Source organism: Bison bison, unplaced genomic scaffold, assembly GCF_000754665.1.
Source record: "Bison bison bison isolate TAMUID 2011002044 unplaced genomic scaffold, Bison_UMD1.0 scf7180017864057, whole genome shotgun sequence".
NCBI classification, from domain to species: domain Eukaryota; kingdom Metazoa; phylum Chordata; class Mammalia; order Artiodactyla; family Bovidae; genus Bison; species Bison bison.
Genome location: NW_011494629.1, coordinates 5993332 through 6018780, shown reverse-complemented (window position 1 = coordinate 6018780; position 25449 = coordinate 5993332). Strand labels below are relative to the sequence as shown.

At 41.0% G+C, this 25449-nt stretch overlaps 1 protein-coding gene across 2 annotated transcripts in view; it reads left to right on the top strand.

Moving 5' to 3' along the window:
- The window catches only part of LOC104985724 (chromosome unknown open reading frame, human C9orf3), a 424441-nt gene that overhangs the window by 94286 nt on the left and 304706 nt on the right, over positions 1 to 25449 (top strand). For both annotated transcript variants that reach the window (XM_010836042.1, XM_010836041.1), the window contains exons 4-5: positions 11266 to 11419; positions 18836 to 19081. In XM_010836042.1, coding sequence (XP_010834344.1) covers positions 11266 to 11419; positions 18836 to 19081 — 400 coding nt within the window. The remainder of the gene's footprint in view (positions 1 to 11265; positions 11420 to 18835; positions 19082 to 25449) is intronic.

Here is a 25449-nt window from a genome sequence, read left to right as displayed (position 1 = left end):
ATTTAGGAATGGTTATGATTAAGTGTTTTCACAAAGAGAGAATGCAAAGTAGAGAGAGCTCCTTGTTTCTCGAACTGAGGAAACTTTATTCTGGGCCCGTATGCACATGTGTGTTTCAAGGGGTAGGAGTACAGAGTGAACACATCTTTTCTCTTTAGAAAGCTGCTGCTGAGTGAGGACTGTGTTCTGCTCTGTTACATCCCCCATAAGGTCCCACATAATGCCCTGCACTTTCTAAACATCAGTTCATTCTTTTGTTTGTGACTTGCTTTTTGACTAGTTCTTGCTTGCCCTCCTAGTATTGCACTTACCGTATTTGACACACAGGGAAGTCATCGTGATTTCTTTTAGATGATCATGATTCCCGCAGGCCTGTGTCTTGTTGCTATGAATTTTTGTCTTAGGCTTGACACTCATGAATTTTCTCATGTCAGTAAAGTACTAAAGCACACTCGTGACCCTCTGGCACAGAATGATTTGGTGACCAGTTTGCCCGTCCACCTTGTATTTAAGTTTAAGGAGAACTAGGTTATCCATCGGAGAAGGCAATGGCACCCCACTCCAGTACTCTTGCCTGGAAAATCCCACGGATGGAGGAGCCTGGTGGGCTTCAGTCCATGGGTCGCTAAGAGTCGACTGAGCGACTTCACTTTCACTTTTCAATTGCATGCATTGGAGAAGGAAATGGCAACCCACTCCAGTGTTCTTGCCTGGAGAATCCCAGGGACGGGGGAGCCTGGTGGGCTGCCGTCTATGGGGTCGCACAGAGTTGGACACGACTGAAGCGACTTAGTAGCAGCAGCAGCTTATCCACACAGGTCAGAGTGCGGGTGACACTTGGCATGACAAGCCTGGTGAAACGTATTCCTTTAGGTATTCCATTAGCCACGAGGGAAAACCTCAGAACCAGTGGCGGTGCTTGCGTTCTGGGTTCAGTAGGTGGCGCTCTTCTACCTGGTTCACGGGAATGATCTTGAAGGTCATTCTCTCCTGGGTCTCCTGTGCCATAGGCGGTACCATGTTGCCAGGAAAGGAAACCTGAAGCCTTGCCGGGTGGCATCAGTGCCTGAGAAGCGGGTGGCATGATCTGGCGTATGGCCCTGGTCAGGCAGTGCTGGTTGCATACCAGCCGAGGGCGTCTTACTGTCTCCTTTGTTCTGGTGCCAGTTCCCGCCCTTGAGCAACAGCGGAAAAGAACTAACGAAAGACAGTCACGCCATGGGTATTCAGGAGGGTGGCACTAGCTCATAAAACCAGAACGTGTAGACTCAGCATCTCAAAAGTAGTGAAAGGAAAAAAAGCTGGGGTTTGCCGAAAGCCTCCAGAGAAAGAAGCCAAAAGAGGAAGAGCAACCAAAACTGGGAGCTTTACCTACTTTGTTATGTATCTATTATATTTATTATAGTAAATATATAAAGCTATGTAATAGGAACTTTAAATGTAGTGTATCTATGTATACTTATAAGGTCATACTCGTATATTATGTGTTCCTATACATACCATCAAGCATTTTAAACTTGTAATACAAAGAAGAGACACGTGGAGTAGTTCTGGCAGGAAGTTCTGAAATTAAGAATAGTGGGTAGAGAAAGAAACAAGCTTGAGGTAGGAAAGAAGCAGGCGCTACAGATGAATTGAGTAAAGAAATATGATATGTAAATAACAGCATGTATCAATTTGATGTTTCCAAATGCTTCATGCTGTTTGTCTAACTTAAAGTGGAAAAGTTTAAAAGATAAAGGAAAAGCTTTTAATAGGGAGAATTTAAGTGCCTGTTTTAATTTTCAGTGAAACGATAGCTCTTTAAGAACAAGTAATTTGGTGAATGCATAACTCTGCAAACATAAATCGTCAGCTTTTGCCTCTGTGGAAGCAGAGTGTTTGTGTGTGGTGTAGCTGTGGCTTTGGTGTGTATTGAGTGAGTATATCCAGGACTCCTAAGAATAGTACACTGATGTTCCATAGATTTTGTATTTAATTTACTATTAGTAGGCATGCTTGATGTGTAGAAATAACTAAAGTATCTTGATTTTTTTTCCTGAATTTGTTTTCTTTTTGTAAGGACAATTTCTTCAAATAATTAGCAAAGTATTTCACAGGTTTAGCATTACAAAGTTCTCTCTCCTCCTGTGAACGAAATACTCCATCATGTTCTTCCTTTTTTCCTCCCCACTTTTCTTACCCTAAAAGAATCTTCAAAACCATTCATAGGACAGTTTTTTAGAATAGTATATGAAGGAAATAATTGAGGTAATTTCCAGTTATAAGTATAATTTTCAAAGCTTACAATTTGAAAAATTACCCATCTCAAATTCTTATCATAAGAAAGTCATCTTTAAGGAAAATTTCAGTCCTGAATTGAAGGTAAATGTTTACTTGTATCTTGTAGCTGCTGCTAGCACAATTCTAAGAACAGTATCTGATATATCTGGCTTACTAGTGAGACAATTAAAGGATAAGGATTTGAGAGGGCATAGCAGCTTGCAAGAACTTTTCGAGGAGGCCCAGGAGGGAGGTGGGCTGGGTGGCTGCTCAAGCCTGCACGGTTAGGTGCACCACTTCCTCTGGGCTCCTTCGTATGGGCCCCCTCCCTGGGCGTCTTACTGATGAATCCCGTCCTGGCCGTGAAATCATCCAGTGGTGTGATGGGCTTCTGGCCTCTGCAGAGGAAAAACTCTGGGTGAATTCAAGTACAGCATGTTCTCTTTGTTTTGCAGCTGGTGTAGTGAGGGAGACTAGGGCAAGTGGATTGAATCAAAAAGGAAAATGAAGGCATTCACTGTCTATTTCATCGAGGATGGCTCATTTCAAGTAAACACCATTTAAATAGTCTCCAAATGGCCCATTCTATATGAAGTCATACAGGATGCCCCCTTTGGGCTGTCATTCTCCTTTAAATGGATCGCTTTGTGTGCACAGTGTTTTAATGCCATTCAACCTTAAACCCCATCTGTGGGCCTCATCAGGCCACAGGCTTCAGTGCACATGTGGCAGCCATACCTTCGACATTCTTAGTCTCTGCCGCCAGAAAGTCAGCCCAAGCAACAGGGGGAGGCAGCTGTAAAGACGACAGCAGTTAACATTTCTTCAGCACTTACTATGCACCAGTTACTATGCCTAGAGATTTCTGTATGTGAGGTACAGACTATGATTATTCCTTTGTTACAGATGAGGAAACTGACGCATGGAGATATTAAGCAATATGCCCAAACTGGTAAGTGTGGATTGGAGAATTGAACCTTTGCAATCAGATTCCAGAGCTAGAACTCAGTCTGTGGACATTTTTAAGAGAAATAAACTCTTGTCAATTCTCTTTCCAAAGTAGGCTTATCCCAAACAATAGATAATCCAGAAATTATTTCTCTTTGTCTTTGGAATGCATGCTCTGCTTTTCGGAGCAGTATTCCCCTTGTTATTTGCATTTTTTTTTTTTCTTTGCAGTATGGTTTGAAAGTGAGGTCAGGTATTCCCCAGCAGCTACCTCCCCATGGCAGTGGGTGGTCGTCATGCAAGACTGGACTCAGTGGAATAATCCATGAGCAGACAACCCAAGAGACAGTTTTCTACCAAATGAGGTTACTAGACCTTCCCTCATAGTAATGAACTAGTGAGAGCCTCCCCATGAACCCCACTGAGGCATTCTGTTGTTGCAGCACCAGCTCCAGATTTACTCAGGGTTGTGCAAAAAGCCCATGACTGGACCTTTGGGAAGCTTCTGAGAAGAGTCCAACTAGGGTCTTTTTGAGAAGAGGGTTCCTGGCCAGTTCTTATGTGGCCCAGACTAGTTATCTGCCCCTGTTTGACGGTAGCTTGGTAGCCTAGAAAACTTTTTTGCTTTAAAAGCCTGAAATGTAAAACAGTTTCTTCCATATGAGTTCCACTAAGTATAGGAAACTAAAAATAATAATAATAACAAGCTTTGAGGTCTGTATAGGAGACAGTCATCTTGAACATTTAAAATATGGGTTTGGGGGATGTTCCCAACACATTTCCCCCTCAAGTCCTTTTCTTTCTGTTACTTAACTTCCCAGAAGACTGTGGAGAGACCATGCGAGACCGAAAACACTGTCACTGGACTGACTCAGGTTCTGTTATCACTTTCTCTACCTCACTCTCAAACTCTAGGTCATCTTAAGGTTTCTGACTTTTTAAAACTGCTAATCTCATTCCAGCCCTCTGCCACACCCCTCTGTGGCTTCCTGTGCCCTCCCAACATCACCGTGAAGGTACAGACATCCGCATGAAGATGCTGGGACGTGATGAGATTGGGCACTCTGTGGATTCTCCATGACCCTCTGCAGGCATCTAACAGATACTCTTACTCCATCAGCAGTGTTCTCTTTGAAAGCAGTTTCAGTTTCTGCTATTTCCATGTCTCATCTTGTCCATGTACTAAATGGATGGTACAGGAACCAGAAGGACAGCAAAAAAAACAATTGAAAAGTTCCATGCAGAACATAGGGAGAAAGCCTATTGTGTATAGTATTCATTCTTTCCCCTGGAGGCTTCATTGAGATATAATTGACATGTAACATTATGTAAGTTTAAGATGATCAATGTGATGGTTTGATATATGTATATATTGTGAAATGATTATTAAATAAGGTCATATGGTTATATAGTGTGTGTATGTGTGGTGAGGACTTTTAAGATTTACTCTCTTATGCAATTTTCAGATGTACAATATTGTTAACTATAGTCACCATGTGGTACCTCACATCCTCAGAACTTACTTATAACTAGAGGCTTGCACCCCTTGAGCACCTTCAGCCTTTCTCTCTCCCAACTGTCCTCCACCCACCACCACTGCTGCTGCTGCTGCTAAGTCGCTTCAGTCATGTCCGACTCTGTGCGACCCCATGGACGGCAGCCTGCCAGGCTCCCCCGTCCCTGGGATTCTCCAGGCAAGGACACCGGAGTGGGTTGCCATTTCCTTCTCCAGTGCATGAAAGTGAAAGGTGAAAGTGAAGTCGCTCAGTTGTGTCCGACTCTTAGCAACCCCTTGGACTACAGCCTACCAGGCTCCTCCGTCCATGGGATTTTCCAAGCAAGAGTACTGGAGTGGGGTGCCATTGCTTTCTCCGCCACCACTAGCAGCCACCAATCTACTTTCTACTTCTATTAATATTTTTTTTCTGTTAGATTCTACACGTAAGTGAGATCATACAGTATTTGTCTTTTCCTGACTTATTTTACTTAGCATAATGCAATCAAGGTATATCCATGTTGTTGCAAATGGCAGGATTTCCTTCTTTTAATGGGTGAATTATATATATATCACATTTTCTCTATCCATGTATCTACCATTTGGGGCTTAGGATGTTTCCCTATCTTGGCTATTGGCTATTCTGAATAATTCTGTAATGAACATGGGGTGCAGATATCTTTGAGAGAGTGATTTCATTTCCTTCAGGTATATACCCAGAGGTGACATTGCTGGATCATGAGGAATTCTATTTTTAAAAAAAAATATTTAGGAACCTCCATAATGTTTTCCATAGTGGCCACACCATTTTATATTCCCCTCAACATTGCACAAGGGTTCCTTTTTCTCCACATCTTCGCCAGCACTTATCTCTTGGCTTTTTGGAAATAGTTATTCTAATAGGTGAGGTGATACCTCGCTGTGGTTTTGATTTGCATTTACCTGGTGATTGGTGATGTTGAGCACCTTTTTGTCTACTTCTTGGCCATTTGAGTTACTTCTTTGGAAAAATGTCTATTTAGGTCTTTTACCCATTTTAAAAGTAGGGTTAGATGTCTTCTTGCTGTTGTGTTGCATGAGTTCCTTGCATATTTCAGATATTAACTCCTTATCAGATATGTGGTTTGCAAATACTTTTTCTCATTCAGTAGATTTCCTTTTCATTCCACTCATGATTTCTTTTGCTATATACAAAATTTTTAGCTTGATGTAGTTCCTCCTATTTCTTTTTGCTTTTGGTCTTATATCAAAAAATCATTACCAATGTTTTATTCTTAAAGGATTTCTTAGTAGAATAGTGCCTACTCCTTATTGCAAAATTGCCTCTTCTGAGTTATATTTTATCATTTTAACAGTATCTCAGAACCAAAAATGTTGTTCTTTTTCTGATAAGAGTCTCTTTTAATTGACCAGTTGTGTTATTTAAAAAATTTTTTAAATACACATATTTAAAGACTCAAATAGTTCAATTGGGCTTATTATACTCCCTTCCCAAAATAGCAGTCCTTAGTACTTCCAGCATATTTTTCTTACTTCAGAAGTTATCTTCTTTTTTATTTGATTATTTGATACTTATCTTCATAATATTCAGTAAGATGCTTGATTGTTCAGCATTGGTTTTCACACTATGGCAGATAGGGTTTTGGTACTCTTCCCCTCCCTCTACCCACTCCATCACACACATGCTCCCTTCCCAAAACTTTATCTTCACAATATAATTAATAGCATAACTTTGATTAGATCAATATTCATCACATATTGTTATATCTATGTTTGCTAGTGCAACTTTGATTATATTATTATTTCTGTATTACATGCTAGTTTTTCATGGAATTAATAATAGCCTTATTGTCTGTTCTCTTTTGCTTGGTTTTCTACGTATTTGCCAACCCCAAGATTCTTTGAAAGTTGTTTAAATCTTTACAGATGCTCAGATACATCAGATTTTCTCTCAGTTTCATCTTCCTGAAGCAGTCTCTCCTGGGGCCATATACTCTGCCTTGCAGAGCACGTTACACTCTCTGCTGGTGCACAGCTGGTTCCTGGGAATGCCCTTCTCCATTATTCTACAGGTTCCCTTTGTGTCTCTCTTATGTTGGATCATCTATGTTCCTCTTACTGGTTTACTACCTCCTTCTGAGGCATAATTTGCATACTCTAGTAGCTTCCAGAAAACAGAATGTGTGGGAGGCAATTTAAAAAAAAAAAAAACTTTACATGTCTGAAAATGTCCTTATTGTAAGTGATTTTTGTTTTCTCTCTCTTCTGGGAAGCTTGTAAGATCTTGCCTTTATCCTCAGGGTTCTAAATTTCATAATGATGTATCATAATGTAGGTGGACTTGTTCCGGGTGTTCTGGATATTGTGTGCTCTTTCAGTCTGAAAACTCATGGTCCCTTAAATTTGGGGAAATTTTCTCAAATTTTTTAACCTACAGTTTTCTTCCTTCTATTTTCTCTGATGTCTTTTTCTGGAGCTTCTGTTACTTGGATATTAGATTGTCTTTTATTTCTGGGGAGATTTCAGCTTTATATTCCATCTCACTCCTATTATTGGGTTTTTCTTTCCTTCTCTCATGTTTTTTTAATTCTCTGTCAACTCCTCTTTTTTTCATCTTATACTGTTCTTGTTTCAGCACTGCAATAAATTCTCTGAACTTTCAGTATGTATCTGTTTGGTGTGTTTTGAAGTTTTCTTCTCCTAGCATGGTCACTGTCCTCCAAGTTGCTTGCTTCTTTTTGGTTTTGTCTCTCTGTTTTGCATTAGGGGCTTTCTAAAGATGCTCAAAGGTCCTTGATTTGTCTGTAGGCATTTGGGTGTAGGGGACTAAAATGTAATTGGAGCACTAAGTGAATGCATAGGCCTTGTCATCTGTAAGTTTCATCATAGACAAGTCATAGGAAACCTCCAATTTCAGTATCCTTGGTTGTCTCTCTTGGGCTTGTCAGGTTTTTTCATTTTCCTGCCTGGAGGTAAAAACTTGGTTGTCAAATAGGGGGAAATGACTGGTGGTAATGGTAAAGAATCTGCCTGCCAAAGCAGGAAATGCAAGAGACACAGGTTCGATCCCTGAGTCAGGAAGATCCCCTGGAGTAGGAGATTGCAACCCACTCCAGTATTCTTGCCTGGAAAATTCCATGGACAGAGGAGCTTGGTGGGCTACAGTCCATGGGGCTGCAGAGAGTCAGACGCGACTGAGTTACTAAGCACAGCACACACCTAAGGCTGGTGGTCTCAGCATCTGATATGCATTTGTTCATTTAATCCCATTCATTTGCTTCAACTATGCCATTCTACTCTCAGAGACCCTCTCTTTTATTCTCTGGAAGATAAACCTCCAGTTATTTGCTAGTATGTGTAGGGGGTTGGACAGGTAGCCCAGGTGTGAGGAACAGGGGTGGCCACCCAGGGATCTGAGCCCTTCTGAGTCATCTGACCCATCCTGCTTACTTTAGCACCTCTACTCACAGCCTTTTGGGAGGACCTGGGGGATAAAATGAGATGAATCTTGTCTTTCTCCCAGCTGACTCAGGATTCAGAGCTGCCATGTTATTTTCCTCTTTTACCACCTGCATTCTGGCTTCTAGTATTTTGTGGATAATTGTCTCCTATTTTATTCTCCTTGTTCTTTTTGGTTTATGCCTTTTAAAAAAATCCTTTTACTGTCCTTTAATTGGATTTTAGGAGAAAGCAAGCTAGTTCCACTATCCATTTTTTAAATAAGGATTATATGTTTTTTTGCTATTGAGTTGTGTGAGTGCCTTATATATTTTGGATATTAACTCTTTATCAGATATGTATTCAATCTTCCATTTTACTTGCAAGCCTCACTGTTGCTGTTTATTTACTGAACCTCTCCCCCGACCAAGGAGCTGAAGTTTTTGAAAGAAAGGTTCAACAGCCCATGTTCAACAACACTCCAAAATAGGTTTCAGAGATAGAATGACCAGACCACAGCCCTGTGATCCAGAGAGTATTGTTATTCAAAATTTCTCTTTTAAACCTAGGCTATTCAAAATCTAGGATATTTCACTCTTTTCCCATACCTTCTTTCCTCTTCTCATATCTCCTCCTCCCCACCCCCCAACTTATGCCAGCTCTCATTGTGTTGTCCAGTCCAAATTGAAGTTCTTCATTGGAGCAACTGTCGGGGAGGTGTCAGGTTGCAGAGAATGAGGCAGTTATGGGAAAGCAGAAAAATTAGGGAGGTAGACTCAGTACAGCATGTCATGTAGGATCCATGTCAGGGTTTTATCAAGACTGACATGGGATTGTCATGTCAATGACAATGGCTGAGATTGTCTCTACCTTCTTCTTACTGGCCTGGGATCATAGCAGCCATTCTTTTTTACAGCTGTAGTTTTTCTTCAAGCCCAGGAGAAGCTATGCATATCGTCAGATTGTCTCCAGCATCACTGGATTTGGTTCTCTTTAAAGAGGAGCCTGCCTTCAGCTTCTTAGTAAGCTGTGGAGAAAGTGATCTCAAGAGTGGCCACTCTTTTTGCAGAACCAGTATCAAACTTACAAGCAAGTTTGAGAAAATGGCTGCCTCTGTAAAGGGTTTCCAGCAGCATGCCCTTCTGTATTCCTTCTTCAGGTATCTCCTCTATTGACTTCCAAACTTGATAGCATATCTTGTTTATTCAAACTTGAGATCTGTTCATTTTGTCCTAAGTTTAAGTTTTCGTTTCCTATTTAAAATTTTGATTTTTATCAGAGAAGTTCTGTAATGTATTTCTTTCTATCTAAATTGTTAGTTTCAGAGGGTAATAAATAATGACCTCTCCAATCTTCCAAAGTTCAGATTCAGTTCAGTTCACTTCAGTTGCTCAGTCGTGTCTGACTCTTTGCAACCCCATGAAGCGCAGCATACCAGGCCTCCCTGTCCATCACCAACTCCTGGAGTTCACCCAACCTCTTGTGCATCGAGTCGGTGATGCCATCCAGCCATCTCGTCCTCTGTCGTCCCCTTCTCCTCCTGCCCCCAATCCTTCCCAGCATCAGGGTCTTTTCCAATGAGTCAACTCTTCACATGAGGTGGCCAAAATATTGGAGTTTCAGCCTCAGCATCAGTCTTTCCAATGAGCACCCAGGACTGGTATCCTTTAGGATGGACTGGTTGGATCTCCTTGCAGTCCAAGGGACTCTCAAGAGTCCTCTCCAACACCACAGCTCAAAAGCATCAATTCTTTGGCACTCAGCCTTCTTCACAGTCCAACTCTCACATCCATACATGACCCCTGGAAAACCATAGCCTTGACTAGACGGACCTTTGTTGGCAAAGTAATATCAGATTAGTTGAGATTAAAAAAGTCCAAGTATATGGAGAGCAAAATCCAACCTTTATTACTGATTTTTACTGGTAAAGCACTTTGAAAAATGTCATTAAAAGTCTGCTGGTCAATGTAGGCCTGTTAATATTTCAACTCTGAAATTGACTTTATCCACTCATTGACCAAATTGGATGACAACAGTCCATTCTATGAGTGTTTAACCCTCAGCAACTTAAAATAAGAAAGAGAAGATTAGCTCCTCAAAAGGAGTTAGCAGGGGCTGAAAGAGAGGCTGGGAGTGTTACTCTAGCGGTAGCTCCCGCTATGGGAACATGAAGAGTGAAGCACAGTGTTCCATATGTGAGGTGATACTAGATTCCCTAAAGATAACACCACTAATTTATAACGCATGCTCAGAAAAAAATATTATGTTAAGTCAGGTTGAATGATACATTGAGATTTCAGTAACATTAAAATCATTTCCTCATGTTACAAGAAAAGAAGCATAATGTGATAAGTTATCAATCATTTGTTCCTTTGGTAAGAACCTTCTCTATGGTTTGGACTAAGTGGAGGGGGTACACTTTTGGCTGTGGTAGGGAGCTCCAGCTACAAATTCCAGCCCTGTTACAAACTAGCTGGGAGTCCTTGGCTCGCCTGAACCTCTCAAGCTCTGTTTTTCATCTGCTTGATGAGGAAAGGGGACTACCCCAATATATTAACAGATAAAAAGGATGAGAGATAAGACCTGAACTTCTGTAAATAAGTAGTTTCAGGGTTGGTACTAAAACCCATATACTTTCCTTCCCGATCTCATTTTCTTTTTCTTTTTCTTTTGCTATATCCATTTTAGAGTGACCTGTATTGAATTTAGACAAAGTAGTTTGGCAGCACGGAAATGGTCATTTATTCATTCATTCAACATAGCATCTTCTTTTTTGTGCCAAGTATTGTGCTGGCAATATGGATAAGATATGTTCTTGACCCCATAGTAGCATACAACCTCTGTCCTTATGTGTTTGTAGCTATTAGTGACCGCCTCAACCCTTTATTTATAGCCTCACTTGAAGGGCTTCAAACTGATCCATGGAAGAGATCCAAATCTTCTTGGCTATGCTGAATCCATCATCTCTCTTTTGCTGAGACCTAGAATAATGCCCCACCTCCAAGAATTAGCTCATCTCAACTTAGCATACAAGCTCTTCAAGTGCCTAAAGAGAAAAAAATACAGAGTGAAGTCCAGGACCATGCACTGGACTCATTATGTTTTTCTCTTTCTGTTTGTAGACTACTCAAGTTGGCATTACTACGTCACCATGCCAATGCCAGCCTCCACCTTCACAATTGCAGTGGGATCCTGGACAGAAATGAAGCCGGAGATCTGCTCATCAAATGATGTGGCAACAGAGAGATCCTTCTCACCTTCTGAAGCTGACTTCAGGTTTGTACTTGTGAACTTGCGGAAAAACAAACACTTGAGGGAGCAGTATGATGCATTTATTCCAAGCACTGGGAATGTGAGTCATTCCTGCTGAGAAACTAAACCAAAATATGATTAATCAAAGCAGGAAAAACCCTACTGGGAGCGAAAGAGAGTTGAGAGGCAGAAATGTGGGCATATTGTTTATGCAGAAAGAAAGATAAATATATATGAGATCCTCTGGATAGTCAGGTGAAATATTTTTATGTGTTTCATTAAGTCAACAGAATCGTCAGATTCAATACTTTATCTCCTTCTACAGCTTTTAACTTTGGTTTTTGGTACTTATTTTTTCAAAAGCACAACTGAATGGAAAGAAGGTGCTTGTCTGATGGATTACTTTGTGGGCCACTTTGCTGTTTTGATTCCTTGCCTGTTATCAGCCGTGTGCTTGTGGGGGCTGCTGTCCCTCAGTGGGGAGAGTCAGCCTCCTTGGAGCTCAGGACACGAGGAAGCTGTCAGAAGGCCATTAGGTTATGAGAATCTTGCTGGGTCAGGGCTCTGTTAACTTCAGTAGCAATTTCTTCTTTTTCAGGATGGATCAGAGAAAATCAAAGCTTTTAAAAATTAGTGTGGGCCTTTGGATATTCACTTGTAGCCTCCTCCCTGGGCTTTCAGCTATATCTAGTTTTCAGAGCCAAAAGGAAAGAGAATGCACATAAGAGGCACAGAAGTGTGCTTGCTCATTGTGTGTGTTGCATCATGCTTTGTTCCAGGATGACCTTGACACCCACCTCAGTTTAACCTTTTTTTCCTATAGACACAAAGTCACTAAGTCAGTACCTTTCAGTGAAGAGCAATGATACAGATGCTCATTTCATCCTTGAAAACCAACTAAGATATGCTCTTAGTGAAATTCCTCTTGTTTGGGTTTTATTTTGCTATGTTTCTTTCATTCTTACCACAGTGACAATAGTAGTCAGTACCCTTTGGAGATAAAGCCACTGAGGCCTCTATTAACATAGGCATGACTTATTGCCCGCATTTGCTTTTTGGAGGGAGGGAAGAAATTTCTACTATCTGCTCAGTAACTTGTCTGTAAGGACTGTCTGCCCTGAGCTCTATAGAGGATCCTAGATTGTTTATTGGGCTTTATTTATGTACTCTTGAGGGAAGAACATTGTGGATGGAAATGACATGTCTTACTTTCACATGGGAACATTTAATTGCCTGTGCTGCCCTCTGGTCCTCTCTTCCTCTGTTACTGAGATCGCAGAGTAGGCCTCACTCTGCAGGTTCATGAAGCCCAGATTTCTGAGCGAGGAGGACAGGTGCCCTGGAGAATTACTTGGATTTACAGCACACTTGGTATGACTGACAAATAACCTTTTTTCCATTAAGCACTGAAACACCAGGGTTATTTGTTACTGCAGCCTATCTTAGCCTAGCCTTAATGATACAGAAGCCACGGGGTGTTGCAGTCAGAGAGGGTCTTGATGTAAATGTCATCTCAGTTAGTCCTGAGGATAAGCCTATTAGATTGATAGGCTTTATTATCTCCTTTTTTCACATAAAGATACAGAAGCTTCAGACAGCAACTTCATGTCCATATCCCTATTGAGTTACAACACATGGATTCACATCTCAGCTTGACCCCCTAGAGAGGTGATTCAGAACCTTGCCTGAGGACTTTTAAAGGCTACATGTAACATCCACACCTCACCTGGAGTCTGATCTACCTTCCCACTGTCATTGATTGGAATCTATCATGTTAGAACAGAAAACAGAAGTTGAGAGCATTGCCTTTGAAGCTGAAAGAGCCATTTCTATTGATTATGTCTCTTTGGGCAGGCCATACTTCCCTTCTCTGTAGAAGAAAGTCTTTGTTCAGGGTTCTCAGATTCTTTGTGGTGAAGAATCACTGTGCTCTTCATCTACACCCTGAGGGCTCATTGACTCTTAGGGGAGGTGTGCATCAGGAAATGTGTGCCCTAGGAAACGAGGAGAAAGCAAAGATAGAACTTTGTTATTTTGTCCTTCTAGCCATATTCTCCGGAGAAGGAAATGGCAACCCACTCCAGTATTCTTGCCTGGAGAATCCCAGGGACAGAGGAGCCTGTTGGGCTGCCATCTATGGGGTTGCACAGAGTCGGACACGACTGACGTGACTTAGCAGCAGCAGCAGCAGCTGCCATATTCCCAGAGACACACAGGAGGAGAGTGGGCAGCGGTCATTGCTCTCTGCTGCCCAGAAGTAACTGCAGTGGCTTTTCACTCTTCTTGCATCTATAGTTGTGATGGGAGCCGGATATGGACAGATCAAGTGGAGATTCTGGAAAGAGATGATATCTGAAATTCCTCTTGGAGTTTAGGGGAAGGGGTAATTTTGATTCCCCTTTTGTCCTCCTGAGTTTAGAACCAATTTAGAAACAGACAGAAGGAAAGCAAAATAAAGCTTTTATTGTTGACAGAAGCTGGACTGAGGGAGTGCTCAGGTGCATAGTCTCAGTGGACATTCTAATGCTTCATTTCCAAATTACACAAATTTACTTACCCACCCAGTCACCCACCCAGGTGGACCTCTGCCAGCCTCCACAAGACAGATGCACACAGATTGCCGAACAGCCAAAAAGTAACCCCTCTGTGGGCAAGCAGATGGAAAAAGAGAAAGCCCAAAGTGGCAAGCCAACCCCATCAGCTGTGGAGAGAGGTCAGAGTTGCCACTCTGGGGAAGCACGTCCTTGTATGGAAACACAGGCCTGTGGAATGGAGTCCCTCCCACGCTCCCTCTGTGTCTGACATGCTATGACTAAGTTTTCCCTCCATTTATCACTGTGCTTGTCCATCAGAAATGTACTGCTGATAAAATAATAGCTTACATTTGCTTAATCCTTCCCTGGCTGCGTGCTCCATGTGTGCTGTCTTTAGTCATCAAAGGGTGGCTTTGTGTTTTTATCCATTAAATCTTTGGCTCCATGCTAAGTTTGCCAGCAAAGGTGCTCTAAAGTGCCAACTACAGTGGTGTTTTTGGTTATATTCACATCTGGTCCCCTTGCCTCCCTCAGCATCTCTGCCCCCTCCACCACCCTACCCTTTCTATTTCAAACCTTCCCAAGACCACCAGTTCAACTCCTGTAAATGTAACTTTTACAGGGGCTTTATACACCACAGGCTTGCATTTGCCTGAAATTTCATCTGGGTCTCAGAGACTTAGCCAAAGTATTGGTCACTGAACTTTTGATCACTGTTCATGTGGCCTAAATTATGTGAGGAATGTTCCCTCTTCCAGCTCCAGCTCCATGCATGCTCTAGCCCATTCTAGGTGAGCAAATGCATTAGTTAAAAGGCACTTAGGTAAACTTCTGAAAGTTTATCAATTTTATTTGGCTGCAGTATAATCTTCTCCAGCCACAGGGGAATTTTTGTGTTATGTTTAACCTCTCAAGGCCTTTGTTAAAATATTGTCTTCACTTGGGGGCCATTCAGTTTAAGCACAACATGGAAACTTGGATAAAGTCCAGAGGACTCAACAAAAATGATTAAATGCAAGGAAGGCAGGCAACACGAAGAAGAAAAGGCATTGAGGCTGTTCATCCTAAAGAAGGGACGACTTGGTGCAGGAAGAGGTCTTCTTTAGAGCTGCAAAGGTGATGAAAATTCCCTTGTGGACCTTGGAGGATAAACCCTGTTTCTATCTCTGAGAGTCTGGAAAAGAAGGAATTACATATATATATATATATAGGGTTTCCCTAGTAGCTCAGACAGTAAAGAATCTGCCTGCAATGCAGGAGATCTGGGTTCGATCCCTGGGTCAGGAAGATCCCATGGAGAAGGAAATGGCAACCCCTCCAGTATCCTTGCCTGAAAAGTTCCATGGACAGAGGAGCCTGGCGGGCTACAGTCCATGGGGTCGCAAAAGAGTCAGACACGACAGAGCAACTCACACACACACCCACATAATATGTATAATATATTATATATTTATAATATGTAAATTATAAATATATATAAATCATAGGAAAAATGCCAATTTCCATTACATCCTTCACTATGAGCAAACCTTTTCATATCTTCCTGGCTTGGTTTGGTTTCTCCAGCCCTTGCTCTCTCAAGATATTTCAGCTTTCTGTCTCTTACTGTACACATTTCAGTTTTCTCTGCAGTGCACTAAATGCCCTGAGAAAATGCATCCAGCTTCCAGACACTCCTACATCACAGTTTATGTTAACATCACTGTCGACAATTCGCTGGGGGCTGGTGGTGGCATTTTGAACACTTGTGATTTTTATGGTAAGCAAGCATCTAAGCTGCTTGCTAAAATATGTTAATAAATTGTGTAACCTATGTCACTGTAACTTTCAGAATTAAAACTTTTTTTTTTCTCCCAAGAAAACTGTAAGCTCCTCAAAGATAGGGTTGGAAATTTATTCATACGTGTGTACATAGCAGCATCCTTTGAGGTGCCTTGAATAGAGCAAAGATACTGGAAATATTTACTAAGTTGTCAGGTTGAACTGAGGAAGGGGATTGTGAGCAGTAAAGGGTACGCTTTCCAAGGGAGACTTTTCTAGCAATCCCTTTGAACCTGTGGTAGGAAAACATTTGTGTCAAGTGGTTTTAGTACAGGACCTTCTTGAAACAAGAGATTGGCCTGAAGAAGAGCTTCTTGACAGTTTTCACTTTTGTGATTATGAGTAAAACATGGTCATTCTTACTCTTTGGAAAGACCTCTTATAAAATAATTTTAGCCTAGCAGTTGTGTGAGAGGGAACCAGTGATCAGCTTCCCATCATTTACCAGTCTAACATATATTTCACCAGTTCTTCCCACTCCTGGCAACATTAATGGGCACTAATACTATCAATACAAGGAAGAGTAGGAAGCCAGAGAACCACAGACCAGCTAAACTCAGCTTTGAGAAAAATCCAGGATCCTCTTTACTCAAAAAGAATCATGAAGTATGTGGAGCAGAAGGGTCAGCAGAGAGGAGCTTATGACCCAGTGTGATGAAAAGAATAGCTCTTACCCTTCAGAATGTTGTGTGCATTAGTTGGGATGATGCATATAAAGTGTTCAGAACAGTGCTTGGCACCTACTCAATGTTCAATAGCAGTTGTGGTAGGACTTATTATTGCTTATTATTCTTACTTAATACTACAGATTATTTATTAATCATCAGGCATTATTAATAATATGTACTATTAAAATATTTACTCTGATACAAGTCTGGACACAATGAACTGGTATTTACAAATTTTTGATTTGTTGGTGATATTGAGAATGTATTGCAGCAGGCACATACACAGAGATTAATAACTGACGGTTAGTGTGAAAGGAAGATATGGCATCATTGGGTTAATATTGCTTCTGTGGGAGACCATTCATGACCTTATAAAAGTACAGTATCACCTCACCATTTCAGGAACATGGCTGATGCGTGAAAGGGGCTCCTGTGGTGGTGGGTTGTCATGGAATCGCAGTGCCAGAAGAAATCTTAGAAACTGTTTTAGATTCTCTGTTTTTAATTAAAGCATAATTAACATACAACAAAGTGCACGGATTCTAAGTGTTTGGCCTGATGAGCTTTTGATGATTGTATGTGCCCTAAACCAGACAGAGAACTTCTATCAACCCCCTGAGTTCCCTCACATCCCCTTCCAATCAACTCCTCCCCTCCCCCAGCAGCCACTTGTGTGAGAGAGTGTTAGAGATTAGGAAAAAGAGGCCCCAGATACTGAGTTGCCTGACTCAGGTCAGCTAGCCAGCCTGAGACCAGCCTCTGAAGCCTCGGTTTCCTGATCCGCCCCCGCCCCTCAACAGGAACACATGTGTGGCTTCCCTGATGCCGTTTCCATTTTTATTGGGAGTCTTCTGGTCTCACTTAGTTTGATTATAGCTAGATTGCCTTAAAGTCCTGCACATTCTCTCAGGCTTTGATTATGAAAAACAGTGGTAATTCACACAACTGGAATGACTTTCATTACCTTGGCTAGTGTCATTCCTGTCCAGAGAAAATTTAACTCACCCCTTTTTTCTTTTTAACAAAGTAGCTTTTGGGGGTGTACCTTTGGCTACCCCAAACTATTCTCTAACTTTGGATTGAATTGATGTACCAACACAGTATTTGTTATTAGGTGGACAGTTGCAGCCTTTTCAGTTAGATGTTTACCAGAAGGCATTTCTACTCACTCTGTCTGTAAAGCAAGGTTATTAATCCAGAGACTTTGACTAATGTTCAATAATAATGAAGTTCTTCCTGTCACTTTATCCTCTCAGAAGTTTTTATGAGTCTCCACCCACTTCTCTTACCCTAACCTGTGGTAAAATATCATTGGTGCAGGAAGCTGTGTTCTGTGTCCCAGGCTGGCAGAAGTGAGGCTTATCTCCATGGCGGTGGGGATCTTCTTGGGCAGTGCTAGCCTCGGATGGGTGAACGGCACTTTAAGCACGTGGAAAGGAGTTATTGGTGTAGTCTGCTCATATTGGGATGTGCCAACATTTTAAGGTGTTTCAATATTCATTGTGAAGAAGTACCTACAGTTAGAATTATAATTTGCAGTATCAAATTAGAGGGACTTCCCATTCTGTTTGAATAAAGGCTGTGTTAGCAGGTGAAAAAATAGTTTCCTTTGATGTTGGTTTCTTTGGGTAGATACGTTCTCTTGAGGCCTCTGAGTCAGGTTCTAGGAATTCTTTTCCGGCTCCACCTTTGCCGCAGTGGTGAGATGGTGTGGGCCGGGCTCTGATCTGTTTCCTTAAAAGGTTGATTCAGTTAAATTTGTATTGAAAGTGGATTGGGGAAAGTGTTGTATCAAAGTGCTCCTATATTCCTTAACAGCAAAACTTTTGAGGGCCTTCATAAAGAACAGTTATTGTAGGTTACTTTTCAGTAAAATGGATTATATTCTTTTGAAAATCTCGAAATGGCATTGTGATTTGTTTCACAGGATACATCACCGAGTCTACATCTTTTATTCTAGGACATTTCAGAGTGGGATCTTTAACTTGGTTGCACTGTTCCTTCCTTTCTAAATTGCAAATTATTCTGAACTGGAAAAGATTTTTCCCATAGTGACATTTGAAAAGCACATTTCTAAGGATAGGAATTGCTTTTTATTTTGCTGGGGGATTGTTTTGTTGTTTTGAATCTTAGAGATTCTCCCTGTTTACTCTAAAACAAGATTTTACTACTTCCACTTAGCTTAGATTGAAGATAATCAATTCAGCACTTTGATAAGTGTTTTGACCTGTAATTTTTTCACCACTCTATAGAAATAAACAAGACAAGAACTCAAATGAACTATTTTGCTTATGAGTCCATTAGAACCACTGTCTCCTGGAAGTTGTCTATGTCTGTATAAGTACCTCATCTCCATGGAAAGAGGAATAAACCTAATTTACCATAAAATGCATCTATTTATTTCATGTTGCTCTCAGGTATATTGGCGTTTGTGGTCACATGGAATACCCCTGCCGCTTCCAGAAGGCTTCTGCCACCACCCAGAAGATCATTCCTCATCGGGTCTTTGCTCCAGCGTGCCTGAAGGGTGCCTGCCAGGAGACCCTTCTGCCGCTAATCCCTCCTTGCCTCTCTGCAGCACACTCTGTCCTGGGAACACACCCATTCTCCAGGCTGGATATACTCATTGTCCCTGCCAACTTTTCAAGTCTAGGGATGGCCAGGTATGTTATTCTGTTGTGGTGGCTGGAGAACATGCTTTGGAATTTTTTTTTTCTTCTAAATTTTGGCACATGTGGCATGCAGGATCTTAGTTCTCAGACCAGGGATTGAACCCGCACCCCCTGCAGTGGAAGCACAGAGTCTTAACCACTGGACCACCAGGGAGATTCCTGGAAATTCTTTGATTATTTCTTGCTTTCTCTGAGCTATCAGAGCAGTCATTTGATAGATTGGAAGGGCCATCTCACACTCCACCATGCATGAGCCTTTGCATGTCATGGGCTCAATTCAGTTGCCTTGAAAATAACAACTCACATTGTTGCTGTGATTGAGAACACATTGTGCTCCCAGAGTGGCGTATGCTGGATCGTGGCTAATCAGTGGCTAGTTAGCTTAGGCGGTAAGAGCATAATGCTAATGAGCCCAAGGTCATAGCTCTGGGCAGAGTCAACACAGCTTGGTTCTAGGGCACAGGCTGCCGCGTAATCCTGTCCAGCTGTCTCATCCATTCTCACCACTGGTCACAAGGGCAACGACTTGAGAGCCCCTGTGTCAGAGAGACTGTGGATGGATCAGTGTAAATCTATCACCGCTGCTAGGAAAACAGCTCAGAGCAGATGGCTTACTAGGGGAGGTTCAGGGGGGTCACTTGTCTTGCTACTATTTTTTAATATAATAAATATACTGTATTATTCTTATTGTCATCCCAATTTAGTTCATATGGAAAATCAAGACCTGCATGTTGGACCTTTCCCTGTGTGTAATTTATGCCTAAAATCCATTCATTAATGCTGTTGTTCATTCAGTAATAGGGAGCTGTGTTTCACTCAGCATTTTACTTGGTTATGTACTCAGGCTTTTCTTGGTTATATTTCTGTTTGAAAATCTTAATCATTAACAAGTGAATATGCTTGACTAAGGATGGGAAAAATAAGCTCATCAAAACATGTGACTCTAAGTTTTTCCCTATTAGTCAAGGAAATTCCTGCTGCCAATTAATTTCCATGCTTTTGAACAGCTGTCATTTGTGGTGTTTTCCCTGAAAGCTGCACACATTCTTAGTAAAACCCATGAGTAGAAAAGAACTGACCAGAACATTTGCCTTTGATCTGTACTACACACGTATACTTTTAAAAAGCTAGCTGGCTAGTCTTAATCCTTGAGGAGGTCTGAGAAGGTCATTTAGACTGTTTTTTATCCTATATTCATGAAGATAATGGGAATGTAAAAACTAGGATAATTATATGTATTTGGTTATGTGCCTCATGTAATTGTCTCAGCTGTCTATATATAGAATTTGTCTTAACAAGGGGGCTTCCTTGGTCCCTTTGAAGAGTCTGCTGGACTTAATTTGAGTGGAATTATTGGCAAAGGAAGGGTTGTTCATTAAATGTTTCTTATTTGTACACAGTTTTGAGGGACTGCATTTATTTGGAAGTTTTTAGCACTTTATGAGAGTTGCAGTTTTTCAGGGCATGTTTGCTAACAGTTCCAAGTTCTGACCTGAGGGAACCAGAGGCCAAGTAGTTTTCATACAGAGAAACTTATTTTCTACAACTCCTTCCTGACATCAGTCTGCCAAAACCAGAATTTGTTGACCTGTAGGCCAATCTATAAAGCTTTTCTTTTTAAGTTTGCCTGCCCAGGCAGGTAGGCTGTGTGTTTGCTGCTTTTTGCAGTATTAAATTGATTTAAACATGCTTAAATCTGTTTCTTTAAAGTAATAAGCCTAAGTATCCTATGGCCAAATGGTACTGGGTACAAATGTCAAAAGCTGTGATGGTGATAATAACTGAGTAGAAACAAGACTGCTTTTATGCTCAAAAACAGGAGACCCGTACATTTAAAAATTTGTGGTTGGTTGTCAAATATCATTTTTTTCCTTCTTTTTAGACTGTGGAAATAGTCTGCCCTGGTCTAGATGTTTTCCTGGGCTTAGTTACCACTCCCTGTATTTGAACAGTGGAGGGGGGATTGTGGTGTCTTACGCTGCCAGTTGGGGGTGGGGAGACACTGTTTTTCCTAACTCTGACCTAAATTGATTCCACTTGCTTGGCTTGACTCTCTTGGGATCCCAACACCTTGAGCCACATGTGGCCGAGTAGGGTTTATGACTCAGCTGGCTCCTGGGGCCCCGTTGCCTTATTTATGGCCAAGGCTTTGCTTGGGGCTGTGTAAAACAAACTGGAACAAAAATGACAGTCTTGCAGGTCAATTCTGTACCCTAAATAGGAGTAGAGAAATCTCAAGTCTAGTAGGAGCCATTCCAAAAGACATCTCCACTGAAATTTGCCATTGTTCTATTAGTTGTAATGCACTGGAGATCAAAGGATTTCTTGATAAATTAAATGGTTCTCTCCTGAGTCCACATTTTATAAACATGTATGCAAGATCATAAATTCCATACCTCTGGACTTCTTTAGTGACTCAGTCTTAATCTTAACGAATAACATTTTATACTAATTTCGTATTCTTGTTTGCTAGATGACTTTAAACAGTCCCACATGAACTAAAATGAATAAATTATTAATAACCATTTTAAAAAGTGTTTAAAACTTTTGGATGATATCCATAATGATTTCCCTGTATTTTATATTTTACATATCATAATTTGTATGAATAAAATTTTCCTCTCCGAGTCTGTTTTTGAGCCTGATTTTGGTATTTCAGTATGGATAAAAAAAAAAACACATTTGTATAATTTAAATGTATGATAATGACAAATCAATTTATAAGGAAGTAAATAATACACAACATTTCAGAATTTGGAGTGCTTTTCAAACATAGCAGTAAAAGTAGAACATTTATCAGTATTGCACTTCATGATTTTTATTACTGTTTAATATAACAGGACCTGTAACATATTAACTCCTCCCCCTTTTCTGAATCACTGTTCCAGAGGAGAGATACTTTCATGTTATTCCGGCTTTGAGAAAAACGACTATTCGCCTCTAAGACACCATTGACAGTCATATTCCCATTCTTTTCTCGTTCAGGAAGTGTGGGCTTGCTGTTTTGTTTCATTTTACTTTTGCTTTCCTATGAAGGCGGAATCTGCCATATAAGGAGCCCTGGAGTGCACCTTTCTTGGGTTGAGTACTGTGGTGTCTAAATGAAGATAAGAATGCATTTTAAATGAGTCTGTAGTGTATAGAACAACTCTCTTCTTGTTGGCATAATTAGCATTCTGCCATTTTCATTGTGCCTTGTGTTTTCTCAAATGTCTCAGCTGGGTATTGACTAGTAAGCCTAATTTCCTAGGTATTGAGAAATACATGAAAGGAACGCGTCATCCTGCTTACACTCTTTGTTATAATAATAATAATGTTAATGGAATAATATCCTGGAATCAGATTTATGACAGTTGCCTCAAAATTAACACCTCTGTCTTACCTCTGTGGATGTTTATAATAAACGCTTAGCTTCACCATTTGTCTTTCAGCAGTTCACAATTACATGTCCCAGGTTGTAATTAGGTTGGCAGAACTACCTTGCTGACTTCCAAATACGTTCTTTTTTTTCCCCTCCTCTGTTTGATTTTGAAGGATCTTCTGCTTATCATTTCAGAGTGGTTTTATGTTTAGAGCATCAAATGAAAAAGCCATCTCCTAGAGGCTGTACTTCCCCACTCCACCACTCACATGTAGACCATTCACCCCCGGTCTCTCTTGAAATACTGGAAAAAAAAAAAAAATGGAAGCAGAGTGATTGATGATAGGTGACAAATTCTGCTTTGACCTTTTCCCCACTGGTTCTGTACCAGATAGTCTTGTTCATGAGTTTATTTGCTTGTTTATTCATTTATTCATTCGTAAAGCTCTATGAAGCACATACTGTGTGCCAGGTAGGATTTAAGATGCTGAGTCTACCGGCATGAAAAAGGTTGATGAGATCTCCATCATCATGGGAGTTACATTCTAGTCAGGGGAGAAAATAGTATGCATAAAAACAAATAATTAAGATGTGTACTGTGCAAGAGGAAGGGGACGTATGTATACCTATGGCTGATTCATGTTGATGTTTGGCAGAAACAAACACAATTCTGTAAAGTGATTATCCTTCAATTAAAAAACAAATACATTAAAAAGATTTTTTTTAAGTTGAAAGAAATTGAAGACAATACAAATAAAAGAAAACACATTTTTTTTAAAGTTGTGTATTATGAAGAAAATAAAGCCAAGTAAGTGACAGAATAACTGGGGACCAGAAGCATTGTTAGGGTGAGGAGGGAAAAGCTTCTTTAAAGAATGAAACTGAAGAATGGTAAGGAGCCAGCCGTGTGATAATCTGGTGGAAAAGCAACTCAGACTGAGGAATGTTCAAGTCCGAAGGCCCCAAGCTGGGAACCGTTGTAATGGGCTGGAGGAGCAGAAAGAAGGCCAGTGTGGCTAGCATGGCTTCCCTTAGACATACTTTGGGCACCAGGAAATGCCAGAGTCCGGCAGGGCTTCAGTCACCTGAGCCACCTGTAACCCATGTGAGGAGAGTGAGGAAGAGCCGCTAAGAAAGGGCAGAGCTTGAGCAGAGATCCATGGTTCCAGGCAGTCCTGTATATGGAGAGAGAGTTGCCAGGGAGGGCACATCTTTTCTGGGGACCAGTGGTGCTCTGGCGGCTCATGACCAACTGCTTGGAACCTGACTTGCTTTAGTACCTGCTGTTCTTGAGCAGAGTTCCCCACAGAGAAGGCATCAGAGCACTCAGCGCGCCCCAGCAGCTGCTTGCTGATTCCTTGCAAGCTCTTTTTTGACGAAACAGATCACAGGGAGGGAGGCACTACTTACATGTTTTCTCAGCCTAATTTTTAAGGTTTTCAAAGACTGGACAAAAATAGGACTGATAAGTAAAGAGCACAGAGAAATAATTATCAATTACTGAAATATCTTCAGTGCACTTCAGAGCAGAGAAAAATGATAAAGCTCCCTATTACACGTGGCTTGTTCTTAAAAGATTTGATTGTGCAATAAAAGGCTTCTGAATGCTTACGCTAGTTCCTGACTGTTGCATACCCAATTTTCTTAAGTACCTCAATTTGCGAATAAACGGTGTGCACATACATGCCCAAGAATGAATGTAACCGGCTCTCCCTCCACCCCCTCCTCCTGGGGTTAGACAGGGTGTTGTCCTGTTTATTCGTATCTCCCAGCCAATGTGTAATAGAAGAAGCAAACCATAACGTGCTGGTACAAAGGGCCTGTTGTTTTCAGCCTTCTAATTGTGCTCCTTTCTATTGGGGAAGGAAGCAGTCATAAATTTTTGTCATTATCTTAAGTAGCAAGGTTTCACAGTTTGGGGAGTTTTTCTTTACTTATTCCTTGTTAGCTTCCAGTTGAGTTTTTGAATCCCCTGAACTAAAAACTGCCATACTTTTAAACAACCCTCCGATAAATTTCAGGGACTTGTGACCCTTGATTTCAAGGCAGGATACAACCATAGTGACTCTTCCCTTGGGGAACCGGATTTCAAGCCCTAAATTAGTGCACCTTTCAGCTCACCAAGGTTTCCAGCTCATCTGCTCTCTCTGATGTGCTGTGGATTTGGGGGTCTATGTGTGAGTTTTAATTCTTTGTTATTGTCACCATTTGTTTCCCAGACTTTAATAAATTCTTAAACTTCTTTCTGCATGGATTGTTTTAAAAAATATTTTGAAGGAGCACGTCTTTCCCCCGTTTTCCTGTATAACTCTTCTGCTTTTACAAACAAGTGGGTGTGAATGATAGAAAGCAGCTCATACCTTCCTTTCTTCCTATAAAATTTTAATCCTTCGTTTACTGGCACCCCTGCCGTTCACTGGAGCAATGAACAGAGTGTATTGTGGGTAGCAAGGTCCATGGGTCTACACAAGGGGGCTCAGTCCCCCTCAAATGCTTTCCCTTTGTTGCTTTATTTCTCCACTTTGTTTTCTATTTCTGCTTTTCTTCTTCCTTTTTTCTGTTTTTAATTAATTTATTTTTAAGTAGAGGATAATTGCTTAATAGCGTTGTGTTGGTTTCTGCTGTACAACATGAATCAGTCATACACGCGTATCCACATGTCCCCTGGGAGGTGGCATGAGATTCTATTTTTCTTCTTGAGAAAATTGTTTGAGTTTATTTTACTCCTACCTTACAGAGAAGGGCTTTCCCCTTCTAATGCGTTCTGTTTCTTTCATTTTTCTTTCTTGAAATAGAAATGGGTATTCATAAGGCAGTGTTCTTCTGGGACTCTGGAAGCCCTTGACTGTGATTATCTGGTTAGTTTTGACATAATCAGTTTGTAGTGAAAGAGGCAGGAGGGAGAAGGTGTGCATATGCCCCATTCTTTACAGCACAGGTACAGGACCATACATGATGTCCCCTAGTCACTTAGAGCTGGAGAATCAGAGACAGAGGT